This window comes from Trichomycterus rosablanca, chromosome 27 (genome assembly GCF_030014385.1).
Source record: "Trichomycterus rosablanca isolate fTriRos1 chromosome 27, fTriRos1.hap1, whole genome shotgun sequence".
In the NCBI taxonomy this organism is placed as follows: Eukaryota; Metazoa; Chordata; class Actinopteri; order Siluriformes; family Trichomycteridae; genus Trichomycterus; species Trichomycterus rosablanca.
In genome coordinates this window covers 15,023,276-15,049,527 of record NC_086014.1, presented here as the reverse complement: position 1 = coordinate 15,049,527, position 26,252 = coordinate 15,023,276, and the positions used below count along the sequence as shown (strand labels likewise).

The following is a 26,252-nucleotide window of genomic DNA, read 5'->3' as shown; positions in this document are numbered from 1 at the left end:
GCTTTTTTGATCCCCATGGGCACAGAGTAAATACAGCTATAGAAAATTAAATAGAGTAGAATGAAATGAAAATAAAGTAAAATAAAATAAATACAGTAGTTTGACAAATTACAACTATACAGGATGACACTATATATTCAATATAAGGTTATGGTTGTATTTTATTAATCCATTATCTCTGCCATTATAATACATAATTAGTTAATATTGTAAATGCAAAAAAAAAAAAAGAAAATAAATAAATAATAAATATTTTATTAGTGTTGAGTTGGTCTTCCTAATGTTCAATGTATGGCCTTGTGTGGACTCAACATTCCATCTGTTTATTAAGACTTCTTTTATATATTTTAATCAATTTCTATACACATTCCATTTGTATAACTTATAATATGAGTGGGTTTGATTATTTCTTTATTATTTTTATTTACAGTTTTGTTTTAGCCCTACAGTTAGCATCTGTGTATTTCTGACGAGCCAATCGTAATTTCCTACTCACTCTCAACCTATAAGCGTGACTCTTTCCTGCCGCTGTGCCTTCTGGGAAATGTAGTTTATGTCTTGCCAACCTGGCGAGTATTGTAGTATAGACAGCGATCCAATTACGATTAAGCAAACTTCTATACATTATTAACCCGCGTTAGACTGTAAATCCTGTAATCAGGTGTGTTCACTGTTATACCAAATGCGGGTTTGAGGGCTGCGCGGAAGTGTAGCCAGACTACAGGCGTGGCGCATGCGCAGAGCGAGCAGCTGCAGTGTAAACAGTAGTGCAGGAACATGAAGAGATCGGATGACAGTGAGAGGGAAAAGAGGAGAAAGGTATTGCTTGTAGTTTTCTCTCGGCTCCACATGTAGCACACGCACACCCACGCCCACACGCACACGCACACGTACACGCACTGGCACTGGCGGTTAGTCAGGAGTGTTTGTGTTGTGTACAGACTGGCAGCACATGCGCTGATGTGTCTCTGTGTGCATCTTTATGAGCGCTCTTTGGCTCCCATTACTGACGTTTTGCTTCTTTCCCCACTTTTATTATTGTAGAACGTTGTCTTCATACCTGGGCATCAGGGTGGCTCAGTTCTGGTGACTGGCATGGCACCTGGTAGCTGGTTATTGATCGGTTTGACAGATCTGCTGCACATCGTTAGTGGGGGCGAAAAAGTCGTGACTGTCATTACATGATCGCATAAAGTATAAACGTCTGTTCTGTTTATTTGGGTTTAAACAGAAGTATAGAAGTTTATTCTATTTATTAGAGTTTAAACAGACGTATTAACGTTTATTCTATTTATTATGGTTAAGAAAGAAGTGTTGATGCTTACTCTATTAGGGTTTAGATAGAATTATAAAGGTTCATGCTATTTACTAGGGTTAAAACAAAAGTATACTTGTTTATTGTATTTGTTATGGTTTAAACAGAAGTATAAACATTTCTTCTATTCATTAGGGTTTAAACAGAGGTTTAGATGTTTATTTTATTTATTAATGGTAGAAGTATAAACACTTATTTTATTGAAGTTTAACTGGGTGGCACGGTGGCTCGGTGGGTAGCACTGTTGCCTCACAGCAAGAAGGTCCTGGGTTTGAATTCCCAGGCAGGGCGGTCCAGGTCCTTTCTGTGTGGAGTTTGCATGTTCCTCCCGTGTCTGTGTGGGTTTCCTTCGGAAGCTCTGGTTTCCTCCCACAGTCCAAAGACGTGCAGTGAGGTGAACTGGTGGTAAAAGACTTGAACTGATGAATTTTGTGTATTGTGTGTAATACATGACGTTAAAATCCTAATAAATAAATAATAATATTGAGGTTTAAACAGGAGTATAAATGTATATTCTGTTTATTAGGGTTTACACAGAGATATATATGTTTATTTTATTTACTAGATTTAAGCACAAGTATAGAGGTTTATTTTATTTACTAGGGTATATACAGTATGTACTGTACACTGAGTTCTGCCACTTATGTACATTTCTGCATTAACACAGACGGACAACATCGAATAAAACCAGCAGTGCTCAGCCTTAAACTGTTAATATTACATTCTATACAAATAATTCAAAATGACAAAATAAAAATACATATAAAATGCAAATAGCTTTTCTAGCATTCCATAATTTCCTTACCTTGGCAGTTTATTTAATGTATACAAATGTCATCTATGGGAAATGCACTTTGACTAATAGTACATGTCTACTTATTTTTGACTTGTGTTTATTTATAAGCTTTACTCACCACCCACCTGACTGACAAAACACAATGACGGAGGCCAAATGTCTGGGACCACCAACACAATGAAACCACATAATATTTTGTAAAACATCATTCCATGTACAAGGGTTCAAGTCCAAAGCTTATGATTTCCTTGTGAAAAAGCTACTTCTTCTTAACTTAATAACTGGTTCCACCACGTTCAGCGGCAGTGACTTTAAATAAATGCTAACTTGATTATTACTTTACTACAGAGGAACTGCTTTGATTCAGTTCAGGAATTGTTTACTCTTAGCTATTTGACTTTGTGTTTTGGGTTATTGTTGCACTTTGCGTTACAATAATGCCTCTGGTTTATTTCATGGACAGATGACCTAACATCCCTTCCTGGACTGGGAAATTCACCCCAAGCTAAGCTTTCCTGACCATGGTGTGGTTGTTGTTGCCACATGGAGTTGGTTTGGATATTTCAGAAAGTGCTGATCCACTTGTATTGTCTCATAATATCTCACAAAAGAGGATAAAAAAAACAGAAAACATCAAGTGAGTGGCAGTTCTGTGGATGGAAATGCGTTGTTCAGAGAGACTGGCTCCATCAGAAAAGAAGGCTACAGTCTACACTGACTTAACCAACTCCTAAGGTCTGGGAATGATGTTGGTCATCAAGGCCTGGCTTTTAGACAGTATTCTAACTCATCCCAAAGAGTTCCTCTACGCTTCATTTCTTCCAGCCATGGCACATTTACCTTGGAACAGGAAAGAAGCGCCTCGAACTGTTGCATACTTCCCTCTGACAGCTTCATTTAAGTCACCCGCTGACCTGTGATGCAGTTTTACTTTTTAGTCCCTGTTGTTTTTCTCTTCTTGTCTCTTGTCTTTGTCTCGGGCCTGTACAAGCACACGTGTCTGGATCATGTCTGACAGCGCTGAAAGTATGTAGGACGTGGTACCTTCTGTTGATGGGGGAAAAAAGCAAGATGTCCAGATGAGCCAATGGATCACAGATACCCGAGGCAGATGGCTTACAGATTTGGCAGACGCGGGGATACGGATAGGACTGAAATCTTTTCCTCAGATTTCCTCCCTTTTTGCACGTTTAGACATTTGGTTAATGACAAACAAACACGTCCAGAAACCTTCACAGCAACACCAAGATCCGCAGGGAATGTTCTACATGACAAGTGACATTTCGGAAAGTCAAATTTGACCAAAGGTGGTTTACAATTCTTTGGAATTCTTTGTATGATTTTGCTGATTGTACCAGAATCCCAACAGACAGCAGGAGGTTATAACCAGGCAGCCCTCCCTACCTAGGACAAGGCTAATTGAGTCTGGTACAGCCCGAGGACCCCACATGATGCTTTTTTGAGGTTTTGTTGTGGCTGTACGCTTGGAGAAGCTAGTGTGTAAATTGTCTGTTCCTGTTAGTAAACTTTCTTCTCTGTGCTCATGTTGTTTGTCCGTGACTTCCAGACAGCGTAAAACCACAAAATATTCAAATCAGAAGACTGGAGGACTGTTGGAAGGCTTGTTGTTTGTCACAGATGAGGAAAACAACAACAAATCTATTCTTTTATATTAAGTAGGATGTTTGGACATGGACTAAAGTCTCGAATGGCGACATGTTTGCACTTCAGTCTCCTGAGTTGCCTCAGAACAGACTGTGAGCGGTTTGCCCTTTCGTCAGCTTTGCCAGGGCTTTCCTACCCACATGTGGAGCACATGCACCATAAAAAACCCGTCCTGATGATCACCCTGTACCACACGAATGCCACCCTGTCGGCTAATAGGCTGTTAAAGAATGACATCATACCTCATAAAGTGCCTGTACATGGGCATGGGGACACCAGAAGTCTACAGTTATGCCAGTTTAGGAGCCACCTATGCTTATTCATGCTGAATCAGCACACAGCATGAAACCATAACGAAACGGATCAAGGGCTTTGGCTTAACGTTCAGAGAAAGACTCTGACTGATGTTTTCTGGTGTGGTTGTTGGTGCCAGTGGGTATTGTCTCATAATATTACACAAGATAGCAGCAAGAGTGTTAAAAAAAAAACAGAAAACATCAAGTGAGTGGAAGTTCTGCGGATGAAAATGTGTTGCTCGGAGAGACTGGCTCCATCTGACAAGAAGGCTACAGTCTACACTAACTCAACCAACCCCTGAGGTCCGGTTTCCAAGACTCCAGCTCTGATGAACCTCGATTTCTGGTGGTAGGGTCGGATTTTGGCGTAAACAGCACACATTCATGTCAAAGGGTCTGAATGCTGATGTTCAACCAAATCAGGATCAAATGAATCTCACTGAGCGAGTATCACTCCATTACTGCGACTAGGAGTTCAGGGTGCTTCAGTGGCCTCCTCGAGCACATTAGGGACGTGGCAGAAAGGAAAAGGAAGATTTGCAGCGTGTATGTGCATCTGACAAATCTGGTTCCAGGAACTGTTTGAAGTAAGGGTGAATAAAAATGCTCCACTGATAAGCTTTTTTGTTTATTGGACACGGTGTTAGGGGTACGAAAACGGTCGTGGATGTTCTTCTGTCGAAACCGTGACTCCGAGAAGCCGGTTCTGTTTTTTATTCCCCCCCTTCTCCATCTGCTGAACACATTCGATAACTCTGCGCTCGCGAGCGTCAAAGGATCTGCTGTTTTTTGACACGTCGTGTGATCCCGGCTTGACGGCGCGTCCACAGGATGACCCTCGTCCCGTGACGATGCGATGAGGAACGCTTTGGTCGTAGCGAAAAAAGCACGTTAATGAAAAAGGAAGAAGAGATAAAGGGAGGATTTTTTTTTCAACCCGAGTGAACTGTAAGTAATGACGGCAGAGGGTTGCCAGATGTTCCCGAGCACTTTCCTCCTGGCCTGTCAGTGGAGCTGGCCTCGGCTCATTGCTTCTCTGTGCATGGTGTGTTTGTCGAAGCAAGCTGTTTAGGCTATTTAATTCCTAAACACTCATTAAAATGGTTTGTGTTCCCCTCGGCGATTCTGTTAAATTAACAGCCAGCTCCGGCTACAGCCTGATTATGTGACCACACAGCCCGCCTCGGTTAATCGATCCCCCTCTGTGCTCAAATGGCTCCCTGTAAATTAGCGCAAAGCCGAGGATTTATGGCCCCCTCACTTCCACACGCTGTCGTGTCCGAGCCCGTGTTTTAGCGCCGGGCGGTGTCACTTTCGGCCTGATCAGCAGCTTTCTCCGCCGTCCGCTCCATTCTCTCCATTACCCCACGCCTGTATTAATGGCTCCATAATGGAGAAATAGTGCGTGCTGTCGGCACTCAGGAACAAACAAACCAGGCTGACGGACCGGCGCCGGATTTACATTCGAGGAAAATAAAGCAACGTAACGAGGAAAAACTCGAAGCGCAGGTGAGGTCACGCGTCCGAGCTCATTTCATCAGGATCCCGAGTTTCGAGTGGTGGAGGGGAGTTTTAAAAAAAAATGCCGCGCCTGATAATGATACCATTACACTAATGGAGGCAGCAAATGAAGGAGCAGCCGACACCCCCCAGCTTTATTACCACAGGGGTGGGGATGGGCACTTCCTTTTGCATTCCTAATGGCCACTGCGGCGAGTATCGATCAGGCCATCGCACCGCTAATCCACACACACATTACTTGACACGGTGACATGTCAATCCCGCCAACTATTGCCGATAGCCACAGCTCAATGTGTCTTCCGGCCACACAGGACCTGCTCTTTCCCCCCTGCTGGTTCATTCCCTCGTGTTCGTGATTTAAGGCTGGAGTGGACAGAATGAGAACGAGGGGAACCGGCTATGGTGAATAAGTAATGGCAGGGAGGCCCGTCCGGGCAGTTTCGACTTTGAATTGTATTTCATTTTCATTGATGAAAACTGGCAGCTTTAGATTACTGGTCAAGGTACTGGACAAGCCATTGGAAGGTTGCTAGTTCAAGTCCCGCTTCTGCACTCTTGACCCTTGCTTGCTTGGATTGTCCTCAAGTCACCAGAAAAGGTGGATTCTACTTGTGATGCCTTAAATACACAATATGGACAAAATTATTGGGACACACCTTCAAAATGGAGCTATGCATTAGCAGTTTAGGGAAGGCCCTTTCATGTTCCAAGAAGACTGCGCCCTCATGCACAAAGCAAGAAACTCCAGTGTCCTGCACAGAGCCCTGACTTCAGCCCCACTCAACAGCTCACTGATCAGCCTTGCAAATGCTCTCATCTTTTGACTGAACAGGCACAAATTCCCATACACAGATATACTTCAATATGTTGAGAAGCTTCTCAGAAGAGAAGAGAGTCTGTTGTTCAAGCCGAAAAGATCGCATATCAGATCTGTTTTAATACCGTTCCTTTTTTAAACGGGTTGTCCGACAAGCTCACGCTTTGGCGTCCGAATACTTTTGGCCGTGTAGCGTAAATGCGGCAGGGTTTGTTTAATTAAGGATTAGAACATTATCCGCTCTCCTGCCTCTTTATGGCTGTCTGGTTGGTGTTCGAGCCGGAGTAATGAGTTGCCGCTGTCTTCACTAATGACCCTGTGCTGTAAATAAGGACAGATGGGTTGCCAGGTCTTCAGCTTTCCTGACCATTATGTTGAGATGATGCGAATTTGTCACAGGGTCGTAAAAAGTCAAATAAAATCCTAATATATTATAAAGCAATATTATAGAAAATAGATAGCAGATCAGACTGAAGTGTAAGACGGATTTTTGCAGATTTGACCAGTTTCATTTCAACGACAGCTGATTGTTATTAGCATTTTATTACTTATTTATTTATTTAGGGATCTCTGAGGCCCTGCGATTGATCTGCATCATTTTCCTGGCTGTGTTACCGCATTGCGCCCAATGATTCTGTGCAAACCGGATGGAACCACAGCCACCTGATGGAACCACCCTGACCAAGCTAACACGGTTGTAAATACAGGAACTGAAAATGTGCAAATAGGTCTGCTTGTGTCTGAATTTCGAGATCATTTATTCAGTTTGTTGCTCTGCTGCTTTCTGGTCATCCTGCAACTCTTCTGGAGTGACTTGTTACAATTGGTTCGGATTGTTTGTAAGGCATCTTATGCCAAAACCATGCTTTGTTCCTTTGGGAAGTCTGTCTGCAAGATTTTGGAGGGTTCCAATGGGAATTTGCGCTCGTTCTGTCCAAAAAACGTTTGTATAAAAGGCCTGGCTCACAGTCGGTGTTCCATTTCATCACCCTGAATGTCTTGATGGACTGTCCTTTATACACTTGGGTTCAGTCATGCCGGAACAGGAGAGGTCCTTTCCTAAACTGTTGCTCCAGAGTTGGAAGCATTTAATTGATTGTTTAAACCTGATCCTCATCTACTTTGTGTTTAATGCTGGCCTCTGCTCCCCACCTTAGCATTAGCACTGGTGTTAGCCTTTTTCTTCCGTATCAGCACATCTGGCGCTAACCCCTGCTCGGCCACTAATCAAACGCTTTACCTTAAGGCGAGCACTCATTCAAGCCTCTCATTATGAATGCTCCCGCAGCCATAAAGATGTATATTTATATATCTCCATCTCACCGCCTGTCGCGCTGGTAACTAGTTATTGATCTGGATATTTAGTCATTTCTTTCTGCTCGGCCATCAATATTGAACTAGCTCTCGTGTGCATTTGTGTGTGTGTGTGTGCACGTTATGCTTGACCCCGGCCCCCCGCCTCTGTCTCGGATCCCATCGGAGTTTAGTGATATACTATTCTGAAAAGCAAATCAATGAGTGAATATGAAGTTTGCGCTGTAATATAGGGCGACCCCGGGGCCTGTGGTGCTCGCATTGATCCCATATGTAGACTTAGCTTGATTTGTCTGTCGCAAAGGTTTGCATTCTATATCATCCGGAGACTGTGAAAGTAATGGTGGGGGGGTGAGGAAGGAGGGGGGTGTCTCACATCTGCCATGACTTATGTACGGGTTTGTAAATTCAGAGCCATAATCTTGATTATTCATGATCCTTTTGCTTCAGAGCGAATACTTTTGGAAACGTAGGTACTGCTGACGGACTGGACGTAATTTTGCGCTCAGCTTTACTGGAAACACTGAGCGCAAAGCTGGGAAGGCAAGGTGGCCAATCGTATTTCATGTTTGTGTAGATGCTGGATCGGCTGATAGCACCGCTGAGAACCGCTGGAACCCAGACTATTGTTGAGATTGGTCGGCTCTGGGGGAACAGACCTCTGCGCCACTGGAATGCCTGATTACTTAAACAAAGTACATTATTCTACCTGAAATGGGGTCATGGGTTCTAAAATGGATTGTCGACCTGTCCTGGGGGTCCTGGCTTTGCGGTCACTCAAAGAGGCCGGCAAGTTAACACAGGATTTAGAAATCCCCAACAACACTGCTGCACTTGCAACACTCATATTGCTCATGAATCCCCCTGTTGAAGCAAATTCCAAAATTATTGAATCTCAAAGTTGGGCGTCCACTTACTTTTAGTCATAGGCAGTGCCCATAAGGGGAAGACTGGATGCGTAAATGGTGGTTGCACCAAGGTCCTTGCGACTTGGGTTTGAACATCAGCGCCTCACATCAGAGCAGAAGGTGGATTGAAGCACTTTCACAGCTCATTCAGACCAAAATAACTCCGGATCTTGAACTGGTTCCGTCAGGCTTCCTAGAACATTGGTTCTATCCAGAGAACCGACCCTCGTTTGCACCGATTGTTATTGGAACTGGATCAAGGATGCGTCATCTACAGACATCTAAATAACTAGTACTAACGGAACCTTTCCTTTCTGGTTATGCTATCCAGTTTCTCTTGAACCTGTGGAGAACATCAAACACATAACAAATGCAGCGTTTCTTCAGTGGACCACTGCACGCTCTTCAAGGCTGTCACCATTGTTGCTTTCTCCCACGGATGTCATCTTGGTTTGTGCTAAAAAGCTGCTATTCCTTGGTTCCAGCTGGGAATTTTTGGTGAAAATGCGCCGAACTGTGCAAAATCAGGTTCGCGAACTGGAATAGAACCCATTTCATGTTGGTCAAAAAGGGCTGAGAGTGAAGCTATATTTATGCGCATGGTTTTGAAATCGCACAGCCATCAAGGTCTGCCTGTTTTGGTCTCCTTTTTGCTTTGGCACACAGCGAGGCTAACTCTCTCTCTCGGCTGTTTATTTGTGAATTTATTTTCCTCTGTAATGGCTCACCTTTGCTTGTAAAGGCAAACTAGCGAACATCGTGCCTTTGCCCGACATCTGCTTCCCATCGCGGGTCCAAAGACCCTCGTTTGTTCCAGCTACAGGAGGCCCTTTTCACGAGGCCCCGTAAAGCCGAACTTAATTTGTACATCATAAGTTCTTTTCCATAAATGAAGGTGGGGGTAATGAAAATAGATCCCAGTACCTGGCGTACGAGTGTGTCGGAGCCTCAGGCGGGAGACTGGAACTCCACTGTACCCCCCGCTGCACCAGGAATGTGGGTTGATGCCAGCTTCGGAGGTGGATGGTTAGGAAACCCTGAGCACGTCATGATCCACCTGCATGCGGTAGTGAAATAAACAAGTCTGCTTTCTGGCTGCTAATTCAAAGCTTCGGGTTGTTTGTGTAGAAGCAGCTTTTATTGGGATGGCTAAGGGATCTAAGGGATGTGAAGGTAAGGGATCTATTAGATCTCGGGCTGATGGAGTTTCCTCGTAGTTCCCGTGTTGAATGCAGCAGATCTGATGAGCATAAAGATAAGGTCCAAATCATTACGGCCGGACGATTGGGTTGAAGAATCTCCCAAAAGCAGTCATGCTGGAAGAGGAAAGAACCGTCCTTGAACTGTTGCTGCAAATATTCCTTCATAAAAATGATAATTAGAAGTGGCGTCTCAATACTTTTGAACATGTGGTGTATCTGTGCCGGTGTGGATGCACGCCCCCGGTTTCAAGGTTAGCGCACTGTGACGGGCAGCCTGTCAGGAAGACGGTGTGATTTTATTTGTGAAGTGAGGGAGTGAGCGTGGCACTTGAGCGGTCAGTGGTGCATAACGCTTCCCTTTCAACACCGTCTCCTCTTCACTTAACCTTTGACTGTTAAAACACACGCACGCCCGCCGTCCTGAACCGCCGCCGCTCGTCGTCGGGGCGCCCGTCATGGTTCCTCTGTCAAACGCCGACTGATTTAGGTGTTTTTCGCACACTTTGTTTCTCTCCTTCCCTTTCTGTTCAATCAGGCGTCCGTTCCTCAAAAGCTCCTGTCAACCACATGACCAGACTTGCAGAAGAACCGTCCCGCTCTCCCGTCTGCTCGCGTTCTTTTCTGCCCATCCGAGAGAAATCAGAAAGGGTCGGCAGGTCAGGAGATGTTGTTAAAGTGATGAGCAGGTGTGTGTGTTGTGTGCTATGAGATGGAGATGAAGGGAGCCGTCCCATCATGCCTTGCTCGAGGGGGCACCAGCATCAAGAGCGTTCGCAGGATTCAATATGCTCTATACAGTATATCTGGAATCGATTCATCTGACTAGTCGGAAGTTCTTCCATCGCTCCCTCGATGTCCGAGTGTCCATTGTAGGAGCTTTGGACACTGGAGGGGAGTTGCACGGGCACTCTGATCGGCACTGAAGCTTTGGATACGCCATGTGTGGCACATTCACCTCATCACCAGGATTCAAATCATCTTCTGTGGGTCCGTACCAGTCACCACGGCCTAGTGAGTCTTGGCGGCCCATCAGCCTGTCGTCGGTTGGAATCATGTGATTAGCGTGGAGGAAATACAAGTGCGCTGCTTAGGGTGCCTGTTGAATGGAATGTAGCTTTAGCCAATGAAATCTAGGAAATATGAGCCGGGCTATATTCGGTTGAGACGGGGCGTACAAGAGAGGTTCCTCTGCCATGTTCTACACCACTTACAGTTCTGCTGGAATGGGAAATAAACCTCCACAAACCGTCACCACAAAGTTTGAATCCTATAAGAACGTCGTAGACTTGGCGGGCCGACGTTGTGCTACACGCCGATACGAGTCTTCGCCGTTTTAATACCGTCACGTCGACGTGCCGCTGTGTGTTTCACGCAGTTTATCATGCTCTTCACTTCCTCCAGACGTGTAGGAACACACTGACAGCACAACGTCATCCTTCAGACCGAACCCGAGTACGACTCGGCTAATCTACCCCTCCACACACACACACACATCAGACACATCACACACTCTTCCTCTTCCAGACAGATCGCGTTGAGCCTATCAGTGTCCTGAAGCTTCTGAAGTGCTCTCGCTGCTTTGTCACAACAATACGGATTAACACAGAGGATTTTTTTCCACTTTTTAGCATGTGCACCCTTGTCGTATCGGCTCGTACGGGATCCCTTGTCAGCCTCCTCTCTACTGCCAATTACACAGCGGATCATTAACTTCAAGGGTTTAAATGTTCCTACACTGGTATTACCACACTGAGCTCGGTCCCTGACAGACGTACCCACTTTTATTCACCGTTTCTTCACCCTCGTCGTCATTTAATGAATTTACGTATCGCCTCTCTGCCGTTCACCGTTACTGGTAATCAGGTTTGCCGTGGCAGGAGGGAAGAAGCTTCTCTGCTGTCGTTCTGCTGATCGATTCAGAGGTTCGGTTGTTGAGTGAGAGGTAAACAGGAGATAATTAAGCCTACAGGATCCAAGTCTACGTGGGAAACCCACACAGTCCTGCTCTGATGCACAAGCCTAGAGAATCTGACAGGAAGTGTTTCCATTGCTATTTTACTTCCAGGGAACCTGCTTGTTAAGAAACATACAAATATCTTCAATTTAAACCCAAGGTTTTGATGGAATTATTTATCATTACCACCCAGTACATTTCAGTTTATTATTTATTTATTATGCAAGTTTAGGGAGACCCTTCTGAGTCAGAAGATTGGTCAGGTCATGCCTGCATGTTGATCTTCTCTTTCTCTGCTTTATGTTTGGACATGAAGCCTTGTTGAAACGTCCAGATTTTGTGTCATCCATCATGATGCCCCCACCGCCGTACTTCATGGAAGGGTTTGGAGGTGTTGGAATCATAGACGTTATTGTCTTTCTCCAAACATCATGCAATGCAGCAGATAGTCTGGAGGCCACGAACTTCAGCTTCAGCTTTAGCCTCAGTGTTGTGTGAATTCTGGAAATGAAGCCCAACTTTGAGTACCTTCTGTGCGTGTCCACTTGGGTTGGCTACTTCAAACTGGCCCAGGCTCTGAGTGATTGCTCAACAGTGTCTTGTCCAGACCCACCGTGACCCTGATCCTTCAGCAGAGTTCTCCACAGTTCTGTTTCACACCCAGACTCACGGTATGGCCAGTGAAATTTGAAAAGTCACTGAAAATGTCCAGTCAAGACCCGAATTCCAATCCATTCGTTCTACATGTGCATGAGCACCACCTTGCGTCTATAACAGCCTTTGCTCTTCAGAGAAGATTGGACTGTCTATCTTATGGACACTAATGGATAATGTGAAAATCATCTATTTATTTTCAGTAGAAACTGAGTCGGATAGGTCAGGTCATGCCTGGATTTTGATCTTCTTCTTCATGATGCTCCCACCACCGTACTTCACTGAGGGGTGGGAGGTTCAACAGTGTCTTGTCCAGACCCTGATCCTTCTGCAGAAGATTAATGTTCTTATTCTGTCGTGTCCACAGTTTTATTTCACACCCAGACTCATATTTACCATCAAAATCAATTGAAATCAAGTCATGGTGCACATCTTTGAAAAGTTGCTGCAAATGTCCAGTCCAGACTGGGATGCCGATCCACTGAAGGAATGAGCAGTAACAGCCTTTGCTCTTTAGAGAAGATTTCACAACTGGATTTTCAACTGAATTCACTGGATGCGTGTCAGACGCCAAATTCCAAATGGATTGAAGCCAAGGCGCCATGCAGGCCACTGGTGTACCGCCATGCTTAACCACGTCTTTACGGACCAGCCCTGAACTTTGGGTGCAAAGTTTTGAATCATCTCAGACCTGTTAGCAAAGGGTGTGACGGAAACATCTCAACTCAGAAATTAGTCCACGTACTTTCGGCCATATTGGGTGTACATATAAATGTAGTGTGTGCAGGAGTGTGTGGACAGCTATAATTCTCCCCTCACCCTCTCTGACGCAAATTGACCAGGTTTGACCGCTGGTCATGCAGCATTACATGGGTCAGATTGAGTAATTATTTCTAGGCCGTTGACTACACGGCAAGATGAATAGTTTTTGAAGAGAGCGTAATGGGGGGCTGACCCTCGCTGACACCCACATTATTTCACCCTCGCCTTCAACTCCCATCCCTCTCACCCCTACAGTAGCCAGGAGCGGTGATTTATACCTGAGCGTGCACAGACCGGAGCGTGGCTGTTAGCGAGGGGAGGGTGCCGGCGCTCATAGCCTTGTCTTCATCATCGAACACAAGGTCTTGTTAAAGAGAGACTGTCGATACACTCTCGCTCACTGCTGCTGCTGTTTCATTTGGCCGGTTTGCTCAGTGACTAATGGATGATGGAGGTGAAGGTGAGCGAAGGTGAAAAATGCTGTACTTCTAAATAAATACACAGAATGGCCCAAAGTATGTGGACACCTGACTGGGAGCTCGTTGGACGTCCTGTGTCAAATCCATGGCAGCTATCAGGGAGTTACTCTCTAGTTTTTCGGTGCAACAGCTTCCACTCTTCTCAGAAGGGTTTACACAAGAATTTGGAGTGTGTCTGTGTGTGGGAATTTGTGCCCATCTAGTTAGGTCAGACATGATGCTGGATCCATGTTACAAGTCATCCCAGAGGTGTGAAGGATCTCCTTGGACCTTTGAGATGATTTGGAACTGATATGGCAAGCCAGGCATTCTTACCAGTGGTAGCTCAGTGGTTAAACATCTTGCCTGACCGCACAAGAATTCTTCAGACACAATGGACACAAATTCCCACAGACACAACCCAGAAACTTTAAAGCTGTTATAGCTGTTTGGTTTTGGAATGGGATGTCCGAAAACATTTGGCCATGTAAAGAGCCTGCTTTCAGATTACACCATGTGAACGGTCTATGATTCTTACTGTATAGGTCAGAATACTGACTTTTTGACATTTGACCATTGTCCACTATTAAACGGTCACTAGGTGGCAGCATGGTTGTGGCAAGAAGGTTTGTGTCCATTATGGAAGCAGAGACCTTTGCTGCCTGGAGGTTCATCTCCTGTCAGGTTCTCATGGGAGAAAGGTATTTTATCCCACCAGCTAGACTGGGCCACAGCAATATAGGACAATCATCACAGAGGTGACGACGCCAACGACATCAGTTCAACCGCACTGAAGGAGTCAGTGGAGAACCAGTTCTGAAAACCAAATGGACAGTAACAACAGAATGAAGGCCGGTAGATGAGGTGCCAGAAGATGGAACCTTCAGGTCAGAAGGCTCTCTGAAGATCCCTCTGAGGATCGATGAGACAGTGGAGATTCTAACAATGAGATGAGACACCAAAATCAATAGGGATGAAGATCTTTTAAGGGAAGGGCAAGGACCAGCGCTTCAACAACATCATTTGTGAAGACGTTGAAGATGGAAACAAATACTGAAAATCAAGAATTGAATTTTTCCAGAAGATATCAGGAATAAATTATAACCTTGGAAAACCCGGTGGTGTCCTTGAATTATGTGTACCACACCAAACGTCACTTAAGCATCGCTTCTGTTCTCAGCAGCTTCATCTTAACTTCAGGACTTAAGACAAGCCACTCGGAGTGTCACCAGCAATTACGCTTCCAAACCACCGGGCTCAGGAACATCGCTCAGGTCACAGCGCCTCTAGCAGGCTGAGGATTATCTCGTTCCGTCTTTTTGTTCGACTGAACAACTAGATTACTTATGGATGAAATGGAAAGACGGGGGAGGTGAGGAAGGCACATTCCGTCTGTCCTGTCTGCTGGAGTTGCTAATGTCGTTTAGACAAGTCGACTTCCCAGAATCCGCTGGGAAACCTTGTATACGATGAGGATTGTTCTGGGTCCAGAGGAGTGGGAGCCGCAGCCTGCATTTTAGATCAGTAAGGACAGTCTGAAGCGGCGTCTGGAGGAAAATCATCCTAAAGTCAATTCTCTTTAATAATGCGCACTCTAGCTCACCATTAACGCTAAATACACACAATCATACCAGATTTTACCAGAGTTTTCAACAGCTATGATTGGAATATTGTCCACCATTCTGAACCACCGCTTTGTTCATCAGCATCCCAGCAAACACAACTATGTGGGAGAAGTTATTATGCTCTCAAGTTTCAAAACATCTCAACCCATCCGAAATCCAAAAGCCAAAGAAACAAAAGAAGAAAACACACTATTTTGGCTGCTTTTATTCTAACAGACATATAGCTGTGACTGATACAATGCAAGCAATTGAGGGCCCAACAGTATCATCTGTCAGATGTGAGGCTTAAACCAGCGACCTTCCAAAATACAAGTCTACTACCTTAACCACTGAACTACCAGGCTAGCAAGATGTCCCAGAGAGACCAGTGGACTCAAACATGCTGTGGTCAAAACGTAATCAGTCGGTGATGTTGAGACCCACCTGATTGAAACACATACAATAAGTGGATATTACCACGCCAAGCTTTGATTGTTGATGCCAACGTTCACTTGTGTAAAGGGTCGCGTGTTTGCTGGGAGTAATTCGGTCTCGATAAAACGTGACATTCGCTCGTCTTTCAGTCCATTATAATGAAGACTGCAAGACCTCTGCATACGAAGCTTCAACTTGAGAACTTGAAGGATGTGACTTCCTTCCAATGTCCATAAAATTTGTTTACATTCTTAAAAGTGCAAGATTCAACATTGTGCCGGAATTTTTAAGTGTTTTAGACTGCGTGCAGTTGCTGGTTGCTAAAATGCACCAGAAATCCACGCCAAAAAATAGAACAACACTTTTAAAGGATTTTCTTCTGTACAGATCGCTGTAGGTACGTGTCTTACGTCAGAGTTGAGGGCTGGGGGAAGAGGATAGGAGGTTCGGAAGGTCGGAGGTCAGTTGACCAAAGAGAACGATTGGCATAGTCTACAGTCTAGCCTATATATTGAAAAAGGAACTGGCATGATATGATTATTATACTCATGTACGAACACCAAGTCGTCTTGATAGAAAACTTTATCAGCGTACATCGCTGTATGCCATGTGTGCCAACTGCTTTTGTCTGCATTTTACCCACTGTCTCAACTTTTTTGGAATTGTAAATAATAATAACTTTGAAAGCAGCGTAAATGTGGTGGTTGTTTTGATTATTTTTTTGTTGAAACATGCTGGGTGTACTGAGCTGAACCTCACAAATGTGACAGTCCCGCGAGGCAAAATTTACCACCTCATCAGCTTTAAAGATCCACCTTCCGAATGTGTGTGTGTGTCCAGGCCCCAGGCTGGACTCTGTCCTTGACTCTGTGCCTCTTAAGGGGCCCTGGAGGATGACCCACCCCGGCCTGAAGTGTTTCCCTGGGGCTAAGTGCCATTTGCAGTGGGGTATTGATTTTGGAGGTGGAGAAGGACACTAGGAGAACGTGGGGTTGGGGGGTGGACTGATGGAAGAAGGACCGGACGACGAGGAGACTTTCCTGTCTGCACTTCACCTCGAGTTCTGCTCGGAATTTCTGGAAGTGTTAATCACATCACTGGCTTGGTTTTACAGTCGTGTACACCGTACATGCAGAAGTATGTGGACACCTGAGCAAAAGCTTGTTGGACACTCCATTCTAAATCTGTGGAAATGATTATGTAGATGCCCGTGTACCCAGGTCAGCCTGGTACAATATCTGCAACTGCTTTTTCACTTCAGAAAGGAAAGATGAGCTCACTTCCTGTCAGCTGCTCGATTCCTCGTCTGTTACCTAGTGACGCTAACACTGTTTCTGTTCGGACGTGTGTGCGACCGTGTACCCGCGTACGTGCATGTGCGGCGGCACCTAGGTGCGGCGTTTTCGCGAGCCGGTCTCATGCTGTCAGCCGCGTGTTTTCAGCATGAGCTGCCCGCCTCTCTTTGCTCTCCTGGTGTTTGCCCAGGTGCCGGCGGTGGGCATTCCCTCGTTCCTCCTGCCCTCCGTCACATCCTGGCTTTCTTTCTGACACCTGCGCCACACATTCGGCGCGCCGGTGCCAAATGAGAGCGACCGAGGAAGCGTGTTTGAAGAGGACGGCGCTTCCTGTGTTCGACGTTTGATTCGGGGCGACTCGGGCGGGTCTCGCGGCCGATGGCACACAAGCTCCAACGGTGTGCAGTCCAAATACAGAGCTCTATTACATGTACACACACCAATGTGCCATCTTTTGCCAGCTGCTGGAAAATTTCCTACTTGAACTGCTCTATCCTGATCAGGGCCGCAGTGAGCCTGAAGTCTGCAGTGACCCTCTGCCAGTCCATAATTGCTCTTTATTCTGTCAGCTGATGGAACCTCTTACAGGTTAACGTGAAGGCTTGCGTGGATCGAACCAGTGACAGTGGAGCTGTAAAGCTGCGCAGCACTTACTCTACCTGCTACATTAGCAGTAGCTGGGTGCTCCAGTTTCCTCCTATAGTACAAAGACGTGCAAACAGAATAATCTCACAGCTACTACAAAACCCTAAGTGTGTGTTTGTGTGTGTGTGTGTTATGATGGACTGGTGATCTGGTAGGGTGTTTCCTGCTTTTTGCCTAGTGAATCAGACCCACTGTGACCCTGACCAGGATAAAGAATGGATGGATGAATGAATGCTTTATGGTGCTGAGTGAAGTTTCTCCGACTCCTGGGTTTCACTGGAATTTCTGAGCTGCTTGATGTATTTGACATGTGTGTGACATCTCCTCAAGTCCAGCTGTGTGTGTGTGCGTGTGTGTGTGTGTGTGTGTGTTTTGCATGCACTTTCTCTCTTGTGTGTATTCTTGCTCTCTCTTTTTTGGTGTGTACTTTTTATCTCTCTTTATTGCACACTCTCTTTTGCACACTCTCTTGTTTGTGCATTCTCTTTTTTCACACTCTTGCACTCTCTCTTTCGCTCTTGCGCACTCTCTCGTTTCTCTCCAAAGAGCCACTCTTGCTCTTTTGCGCACATTCTCTTTTCACACTCTTTTTGCACACTCTTGATCTCCTGCAGACATTCTCTTTTTTCACACTCTTGTGCGTTCTCTTTTACAGTCTCTTTTTTGCACTTTCTTTTGCACACTCTTTTGCGCACTCTCATTTTCTTGCACGCGTTCTCTTTTGCACTTTCTTTTGTGCATTCTCTTTTTGTCACACTCTCTCGCACTCTTATGCACATTCTCTTTTGCACATTCTCTTTTGCACACTTTCTCTTCTACTCTCTTCTCTGTTCTTTTGCACTCACTGCTTCTGTCTCATCTTTTTTGTGTGCACTACTCTCGTCTCTCTCTGTTTCACTTGTTAGTTTTTTTTAATGTGCACCTATTTTTTTCTCCTGTATGCTCTCTCTCTTCTTTTTCTCGTAAGCTCTCTTGAGTTTTCTCTGTTTTCTGTTCTTTTGTATCTCTGGTGCACTTTATATGCTTTTTCTTTGTCTCTTTTCTCCTGCTCTCTCTTGAGCTCTTTTACATGCACTTGCTCTCTTGGGTGCACTCTCACCTTTTCCATTCTCGCTTTCTTTGGTGCACGTTGTGCTCTATACACTTCTGTATTTCTTACTCTCTACCCTATATGCACTCTCTCGTTTTTTCTCTTGTTTGAGCACTCTCTCTCATGGGCCTCTTGCTAGCACGTTCTGCATTTTAGTGGATCTCTGGCTAACAGTCTCTTCAGTCAGTCCTTGTTTATTCGGGTAGAACGGTACAGTCATGAATTCCCACGTTTTCTTTCAAAGAGCCATTCAAAAGCTTCTTCCACAAAACAGAACACACACACACACACACGTGACGTCCTGATTTTTCAGTATGGAGCTGTAGGTACGGGTTGCTTCCTGTTACTGATCAAACCTTCTCACCCCAACGGTAACCAAGTCGTCTCTGTGCACTTTTCATGCACACAGAGGTCACAGGTACGATATGCAGCCAAAAGTATGTGGACACATCAAAACCAGCAGCGCTAATGAGGTATTTTAGCTGTAAAATACTTCATTAATTTCGGACTGTGTCTGTGGGAGACGTGCACATCCAATCAAAAGAGCGTCTAAGGTCAGGCACTAACGTTTGATTAAAAAGGCCTGACTGAGGTCAGGGCTTGCATTTTTGGCACAGTGGGATATTTGGGGTGATATTTGAACCCTAAATTGAACTTAAAAGACCCAACAGTCGCACTGAGCATGTGCGTGAACACACACGTACGTGTCTGTTTGTAAACCAGCGTGTGAGCTTCTCTGCTGCTGTCGCCTGAATGTTTTTTAATAGACGTTTTATTTTGCACTAAACGTCAGGCCTGGTTTGCAGATAAAAGCTGGTTCACCCTGTTTAAGTCCTGTCGGAGAGAGCTGGCCTTAATAAACGTCTCCTGATATATACGGACGTCTGTTCCGCTCAGACATCACCGGAGCACGTGTGTGCGCCTTTAACCGAACCGCAGTCGGACGAGGAGCACGAACGGGGGTCTCTCCACCCCTCGGTGATGTTCCCACCACCTGAACCGTGCACCTGCAGGGTGAGAGTGAGCGAGCCTGCACCCAAAAGCTCGGGCTCCGCCGGCCTTGTGAAATTTATTCGAGGATCACGTTTTTTATGTCGGTTGCTGTTGGATTTACAGGTTCGGGATGGAATGTGGGGCCAGATGAAAAGGATCAAGCATGCCGAAGCTGTAAAAACTTGATACGTCCACGAAAGGAAGAGCGAACGGTTGCTCGGAGTCGGACTTGCGTTTCACATCAACTGTGTTCCACAAGTGATTAAAACGAGCAGTGGTTTGGTTAAAGCTTATTATTATGTTTACAGCTGTAGTGGCGCAGCGCTGAAACACAGACAGATTTAAATGGTAGTTTCATTCATTAAAGGGAAAAAGGTCATGCAACACCTATATCACCCATTTAAATCTATTAACTGTGCCACTATTAGCACAGCAAGTGCATCCAAACATTTATGCTAACCAAAAATCAGGTGTTTATGTTCATATGAAGACATTTTCTCACTTTCAGACATGAATCTGCTGTTTAGGGTCTTGCCATGATATCTAAAGTAAGAAGTGTTGTGGGGGTAATTACTTTTTTATAATAATAATAGTGATATTAACACTTTTTTCACAGCACTGCTGCCTGGATTCTGTTTCACATGAAGGTAAATAAATATGCGGACACCTTGATTCTGAGCGTGTTGAACATTCCAAACCACACGCATTAATATAGAGTTAAACACCCTCCTTCACACAGCTATAACAGCATCCACTCATCAGAATTTTTGAAGTTTGTGGGGATTTGTGTCCGTTCGGTGACAAGCGCAGTGCGAGTTCAGGCACCATCGTACAGAACATCATCTACCATCAGCTGATGATTGTGAGCACTAGTGTAATAAACGCTGACTTGTCTTTAATCCCACGTCTCCTCTGTGTTCGTCCTGTATAGAGGCGGAGACTCCTGCAGGAGCTGGGCGAGCAGAAGATCCCCTTCCTGTCACCCTCTGACACCGGGTTCCAACAGCTAGTGAGTCCACCAGATCAGAGCCCACAGCACCACATCTGTAGCGTATCTGCATGGGTTATAAAAATCTGCTTATTAAACATCTGTAGTATCAGAATAATGTCATTATTACCACTATTATTATTGTTGTTATTTTTATTTGTTGTCATTATTGTATTGACTGTAATATTTATGTTTATATGTTGTTATTATTATTGGTTTGTTTAATTATGTATCAGTGGGTAACAAAATCCTCCACCGAGCTTAATAATGTTATTAATAAATAATATTAATACAAATTATAATAATGATAAATAGTTATAATAATAATATTAAAATAATAATAACAAAAGCACTAAAAATTATAATAACATAAATATTATTTATGTAATTCATTGTTTGATTATTACAACGTTTATAGTCACAATAACAATAAAATTTATAAGAATAATATAAAAATTTTTAATAATATAATATAATACAATTTGAATTATTATTGTTATTAATATTAAAAATAATAATAATAGTAATAATACAAGCAATGCTAAAAATAAAAGTAATAACAAAAATAATTATTTAATAAAAAATAATAATAGTAATAATAATAATAATAATGTAATAATAATAATCATTAATAGTAATAATTAAAGCAGTAATTATAATTATAACAATACAATCGTTTTTAATAATATTGTAATTATAAGTATATTAATAATAATAACAGTAAGAATAATATAATAACAATAAAAATTAATAATAATAATAATAATAAATAAATAATAATAATAATTAAAAATAATTATAAATAAATAAAAATAATAATAATAAAAAAAATAAAAATGATTATATTTCTTTGTTGTAGTGGGAGTCGAGCTATTCAGGACTGACGTTACGGAGGGCCGGCAGCCTCCCCGTGGGTTTGGATAAGCGAGTCCAGTCGGCCCTGTCCACCCTACGTGAGCGAGGTTGCCTCCTGAGGGATCTGGTGCGCATCCGAGAGCGTGACGTCTTCACAGCCGTGTCACGTGCCCTGGTGGGCCAGCCCGGGTGCACCTACCGCTACCTGGACACGCGTCTCTTCACCGTGCCCTGGCACTGCGACGAAGATGAGGGCCTGGCACGCAACAGCGACGTCCAACCAGAGAAGTCCTGCTGCGACGCGGGCCTGAGAGTCGCCTGCAAGGCATTATGGGAGCTCAACCAGTTCTTCTGTACTGACGTGCACCAGCAGCAGCAGCAGCAGCAGAACACCCGGGGCAGCAAACGCAAGCGCATCGAGGCCGAGGAGGAGGCCAAGGAGGACGAGGGGTGCGCCCTCGATCAAACGAGCGAAGAGAAGGAGGAGAGGGAGGAGCAGAAGAGAGGAGAGGATTCGGACAGCGGACAGGGCTGCTCTCGCTTGTCTCCTCCTCAGTCCTCGTCTTCCGGCCCCATCCCGTTTAACGTTACGCTCATCAACTACATGGACCCCACCAACATGAGCCAGCTGAAAGATGAGCCTTATTACGGCATGGGCAAGATGGCAGTGGGTTGGCACCACGACGAGAACTTGGTTCCGCTCTCGCCCGTCGCTGTTTACAGCTATAGCTGCCCGGAGGAGATAAAAGCTGAAGGTGAGAGGTCAAGAAATTGCACAGGGGGTTATAATAGAACAGAAATCAGTGTATAGGATCACGATGGTATGAGGGAAACATCTATAAGATCTTGGCATGCACCAAGAGGACGATACAGGTCAACATAAAGCCTTCAGAAAAGTAGTCTGGGATAGCTTGTACCCTTAGAATGAACGCTCACTACAAATCAGTACGAAGTCATACTTAAAGTCCAACATAAGTTGATTTGAGTGGTCTTTTCTAGGATGACGGGGTCACTGGTTGGTTTGAAGAATTCTACTTTTCATTCATTCATTTGGGGCTCATTTTGGCCCCTAACCGTCTACCCCAACTCAATCCAGTCCTGGCCAATTGGAGCCTAGGACCAATCAATCGGCAGGGGATGCACTTGCCCCAACGTATCAGGAACCCCGTTTAAGTCATCGTCCTTCCCTCTACAGACACACAGCCTGTGTGTGTCTGTGTAGGCGCCTGGCCGGCTGATAGCCGAGCTCAGATTGGAACTCGAGGACGAGAGATGCGCCACCCGAGCGCCCCCTTCCTAACCCTTTTTGTACCCCTTTTTGACTCTGCGCATGTGATCCTGTCCATGCAGACCTGGTATCTTTTAAGACGACCACCTGCCCCAGTGTCAGCGATTTGACCTCCGACCCCTGTGGGTTCTGCTTTAAAGCAGCACAGTGGCAGCACACTAAGTGCATGGCTGCTTTTTCTCCGGCACCAGCACCCCCCAGATGTTCTGTTGGCTTCACCGCTGAAGCTCTGCAGACCGGGCAGGACGTGCTCTTCAGCAGAAGGACGCTCGCTTGTTTGTTCGGTTCTCAGCGCCCCTCTGGACGTGATCCCTGATCCTTCACCTGGTTTGTGGTAAAGCAAAAGCAGCAGAGCTTGTCTGATCTTCTGATCTTCGATGCTATAAGAATCTGTGTTGATGTGCAGTTTTCGATTTCAATGTAGAACCATCCCGTCTCCTTTATATATATATATATATTTATTTTAAAATAAATAATTCAGAGCTGATTTTTGCACATAGTCAGGTATGTTTCTAATTGAATCCTGAGTAGGCGCTGATGGGCTTCGTGCCGGCGGCCCTCGGAGAGCTGTGTCAGGGAACACGGGCCTGAAATTAAGTTACTATTTATCCCTGCTGAGCAAAGAGAAAAGGCCTGCATGGACGCCGGGGCCTGGGAGAGGAGTTTAGTATTGATTTTACTCCCCGCCAGCCTTCGCGTTATCATTTCTTCTTTGCTTATTGCTCTCACTTTCGGGAAAGTGTGAGAGGAAGGAAATGGAAATCCTGTCTACCCTTCCGAACTGTATTTACCCAGGAGGCCAGTGTGTACCACCTCTGATTTAAAGATCAGCTCCTTTATTTCACCTCTCAGAAAATTGCATTTATTTATTGCAGATTTGATCTGATCGCGGATCGCTCGTTGCTCCTCTAACGTCAGATTGAAAAAGTTTCAAGGTTTTAATACGGTTACGGTTGTTTTGTCGACAGCGGTGAAGCCGGCAGAGGAGACGGAAAGACGGACCTCGAATGAAGAAGAGAAGGGCGGCGGCGAAGGGACGAGCCGACAGGAAGCAGAGACCGAAGGGACGAGTAAAGGCGAGGGACTGAGAGAGAAGGCCTGCTGGCGAGTGGGGCTCAAGGTGGCCTGGGACATACACACACCCGGCCTGGCCCTGCCACTGCAGTCTGGAGACTGCTATTACATGACTGGTACACACACACACACACACACACACACACACACACACTATTACAGAGAGAGAGAGAGATGCACACAGACACCCACACGATCACATACATGCAGGCACACAGATAAAAACACAGACAGACAGATAGATGCACACACAAACATACAAAGATTCACGTTGAGCCACAGACAGGTACACAGTCAGTCAGTCACACACACACACATACAAAGACAAACACACACAAAGTGACAAACACAAACATGCACACACACACTATAACAGAGAGGGACACACACACACAGACACAGAGATACACACACACTGAGCCACAGACCGACACACAGAGCCAGACACACACACACACACAGATACACACTGAACCACGGACAGACACACACACACACACACACAGTCACAGGCAGACAGATAGACACACATACACACATACACACACACACTGTCACAGGGTGAGAGCGACACACACATGCACACAGACACACTAACAACAGTAAAACACACAGACACACACACACACACACACATACAGGCGCACACACAGATACACACTGAACCACAGACAGACACACTTAGTCAGACACAGACAGACAGTCACACACAGACAGATAAACATACTTAGACAGACACACATACATAGGCATAGACAGACACACATACGCAATCAGAAACAGGCATACAGACACAAACAAACACGGATGTACACAGACAGACTGACACATAATCATACAGACATAAAAAAACAAACAGACAGACCTACAGACAGACCAACACACACATTATTCATAATCAGACTTGTGTTACAGGGCTTAGTAACAGTTCAGATTATGGAAGTGGAAGCGACTTGTTAGCGGTTCACACCCAAGAGCGTTTTATTTTTAAACAGATGAAGGAGAGGTTGGTGGTAAAAGTGATTCTATCATGAAATATATTTTAGTGTGTTTATTTACATTAAATAATCATGGTGTGTGTATTATAAATATGATGTTTTGATAAGCTTTAATGCACCTGTGTTAGAAAATAAAAGAAATAAAGGGTGGAAAGTATTCAGACACCAGATATTTAATATTAGGATGACATTAGAAACGTCCCCAGTAAGAGATCATTTCATATTTGGCAAACCTTCAGTTCTCCAAGGTGACGAGGGTCCTAATGATAAACCCGCCTTTAACCTTCCCTTCATTTTCCTTTATTTGGGCTCCGTGCTTGTCCTGGTCTCATTAAAACGTTTGTCTTCACTCCAGATCCGACGTTTCATCTGACGATGTTAGATTCGTGTCCGGTACGCAGCCGTGTCGGCTTCGCTCGCGGTTCCTTTAATCAAACGTAACGCTCCGGGACTGTTTTCAGAAAAGCGGGAGGGCGTCGTTAAGCGTTGAATTCAAGTTGATGCAACCTGGGATGCTTGATGGCTTCAGCAGATGCCCTCGCTTTTAAGTCCTGCCATGCACACACACACACACACCGAGTGTCTCAGATACACACACGCACGCACACACACACTTTATGACCTATGGAGAATGCCTGATGACCTCAGTAAGGACACTTTTTATGTCAGTCGTTTGCTGGGTACGAGCGTGACTAATCACAGTCGACTAATATATTTTTTTCTCTTGTACACTCACACACTTTTTTACTGTCTCTCCTTAGACACGGTCTGTGAGTTTGCAGCCTGTCAGCGGGGCCTCCGTGGTCCTACGTGCTTAGATCAGTTTTACACCACTACTGCAAATAAATGATTTAGTTTGGTTGGGTCTGTAGTTTTGTTGTTGGCAAAGCAGATTGTCTCCATTATCCTTTGTCTCTGTGCAGTGCCATCAGTCAGCCAGCAGAGGTCGTAATTGCAGCACTTCTAAGGAATCCCTCTGGCACTCCAGACTGGCCAATCATTGTCCATGTAGGTGTCCGATAGTAGTGCTGAGATTCGTGCTCGTGAGCTTGAGATATCAGCGCCTTTGCGCCACCATGGCGGCCCGAACCTGTGTCTTAAATTCGATGTTTTCTGATCCGCCGAGAGATCCGCCGCTGCTCTGCCCATCATTTCCTTATTAAAAACGTTTACGTGTCCCAGATTCGCCGGATCCGCTCACGCCCAAGCCGCAGAGTGCAAATCGAATCGGCTGTATTTGCACCAAATAGAATTTAGGACCCGGTTAAGTAAGGGAACGGTGCGGTGGGGCGAGCGTCGAGCCTCCGTCCGTAATAAGATTTGCA

At 44.9% G+C, this 26,252-nt stretch overlaps 1 protein-coding gene across 3 annotated transcripts in view; it reads left to right on the top strand.

The window, feature by feature from the left end:
- Positions 1 to 755: 755 nt before the first annotated feature.
- fto (FTO alpha-ketoglutarate dependent dioxygenase) overlaps positions 756 to 26,252 on the top strand; it is a 105,796-nt gene continuing 80,299 nt past the window's right edge. For all 3 annotated transcript variants that reach the window (XM_062989633.1, XM_062989634.1, XM_062989635.1), the window contains exons 1-4: positions 756 to 819; positions 20,656 to 20,733; positions 21,572 to 22,322; positions 23,824 to 24,045. In XM_062989633.1, the coding sequence (XP_062845703.1) occupies positions 778 to 819; positions 20,656 to 20,733; positions 21,572 to 22,322; positions 23,824 to 24,045 (1,093 nt within the window). In that variant the 5' untranslated portion in view covers positions 756 to 777. The remainder of the gene's footprint in view (positions 820 to 20,655; positions 20,734 to 21,571; positions 22,323 to 23,823; positions 24,046 to 26,252) is intronic.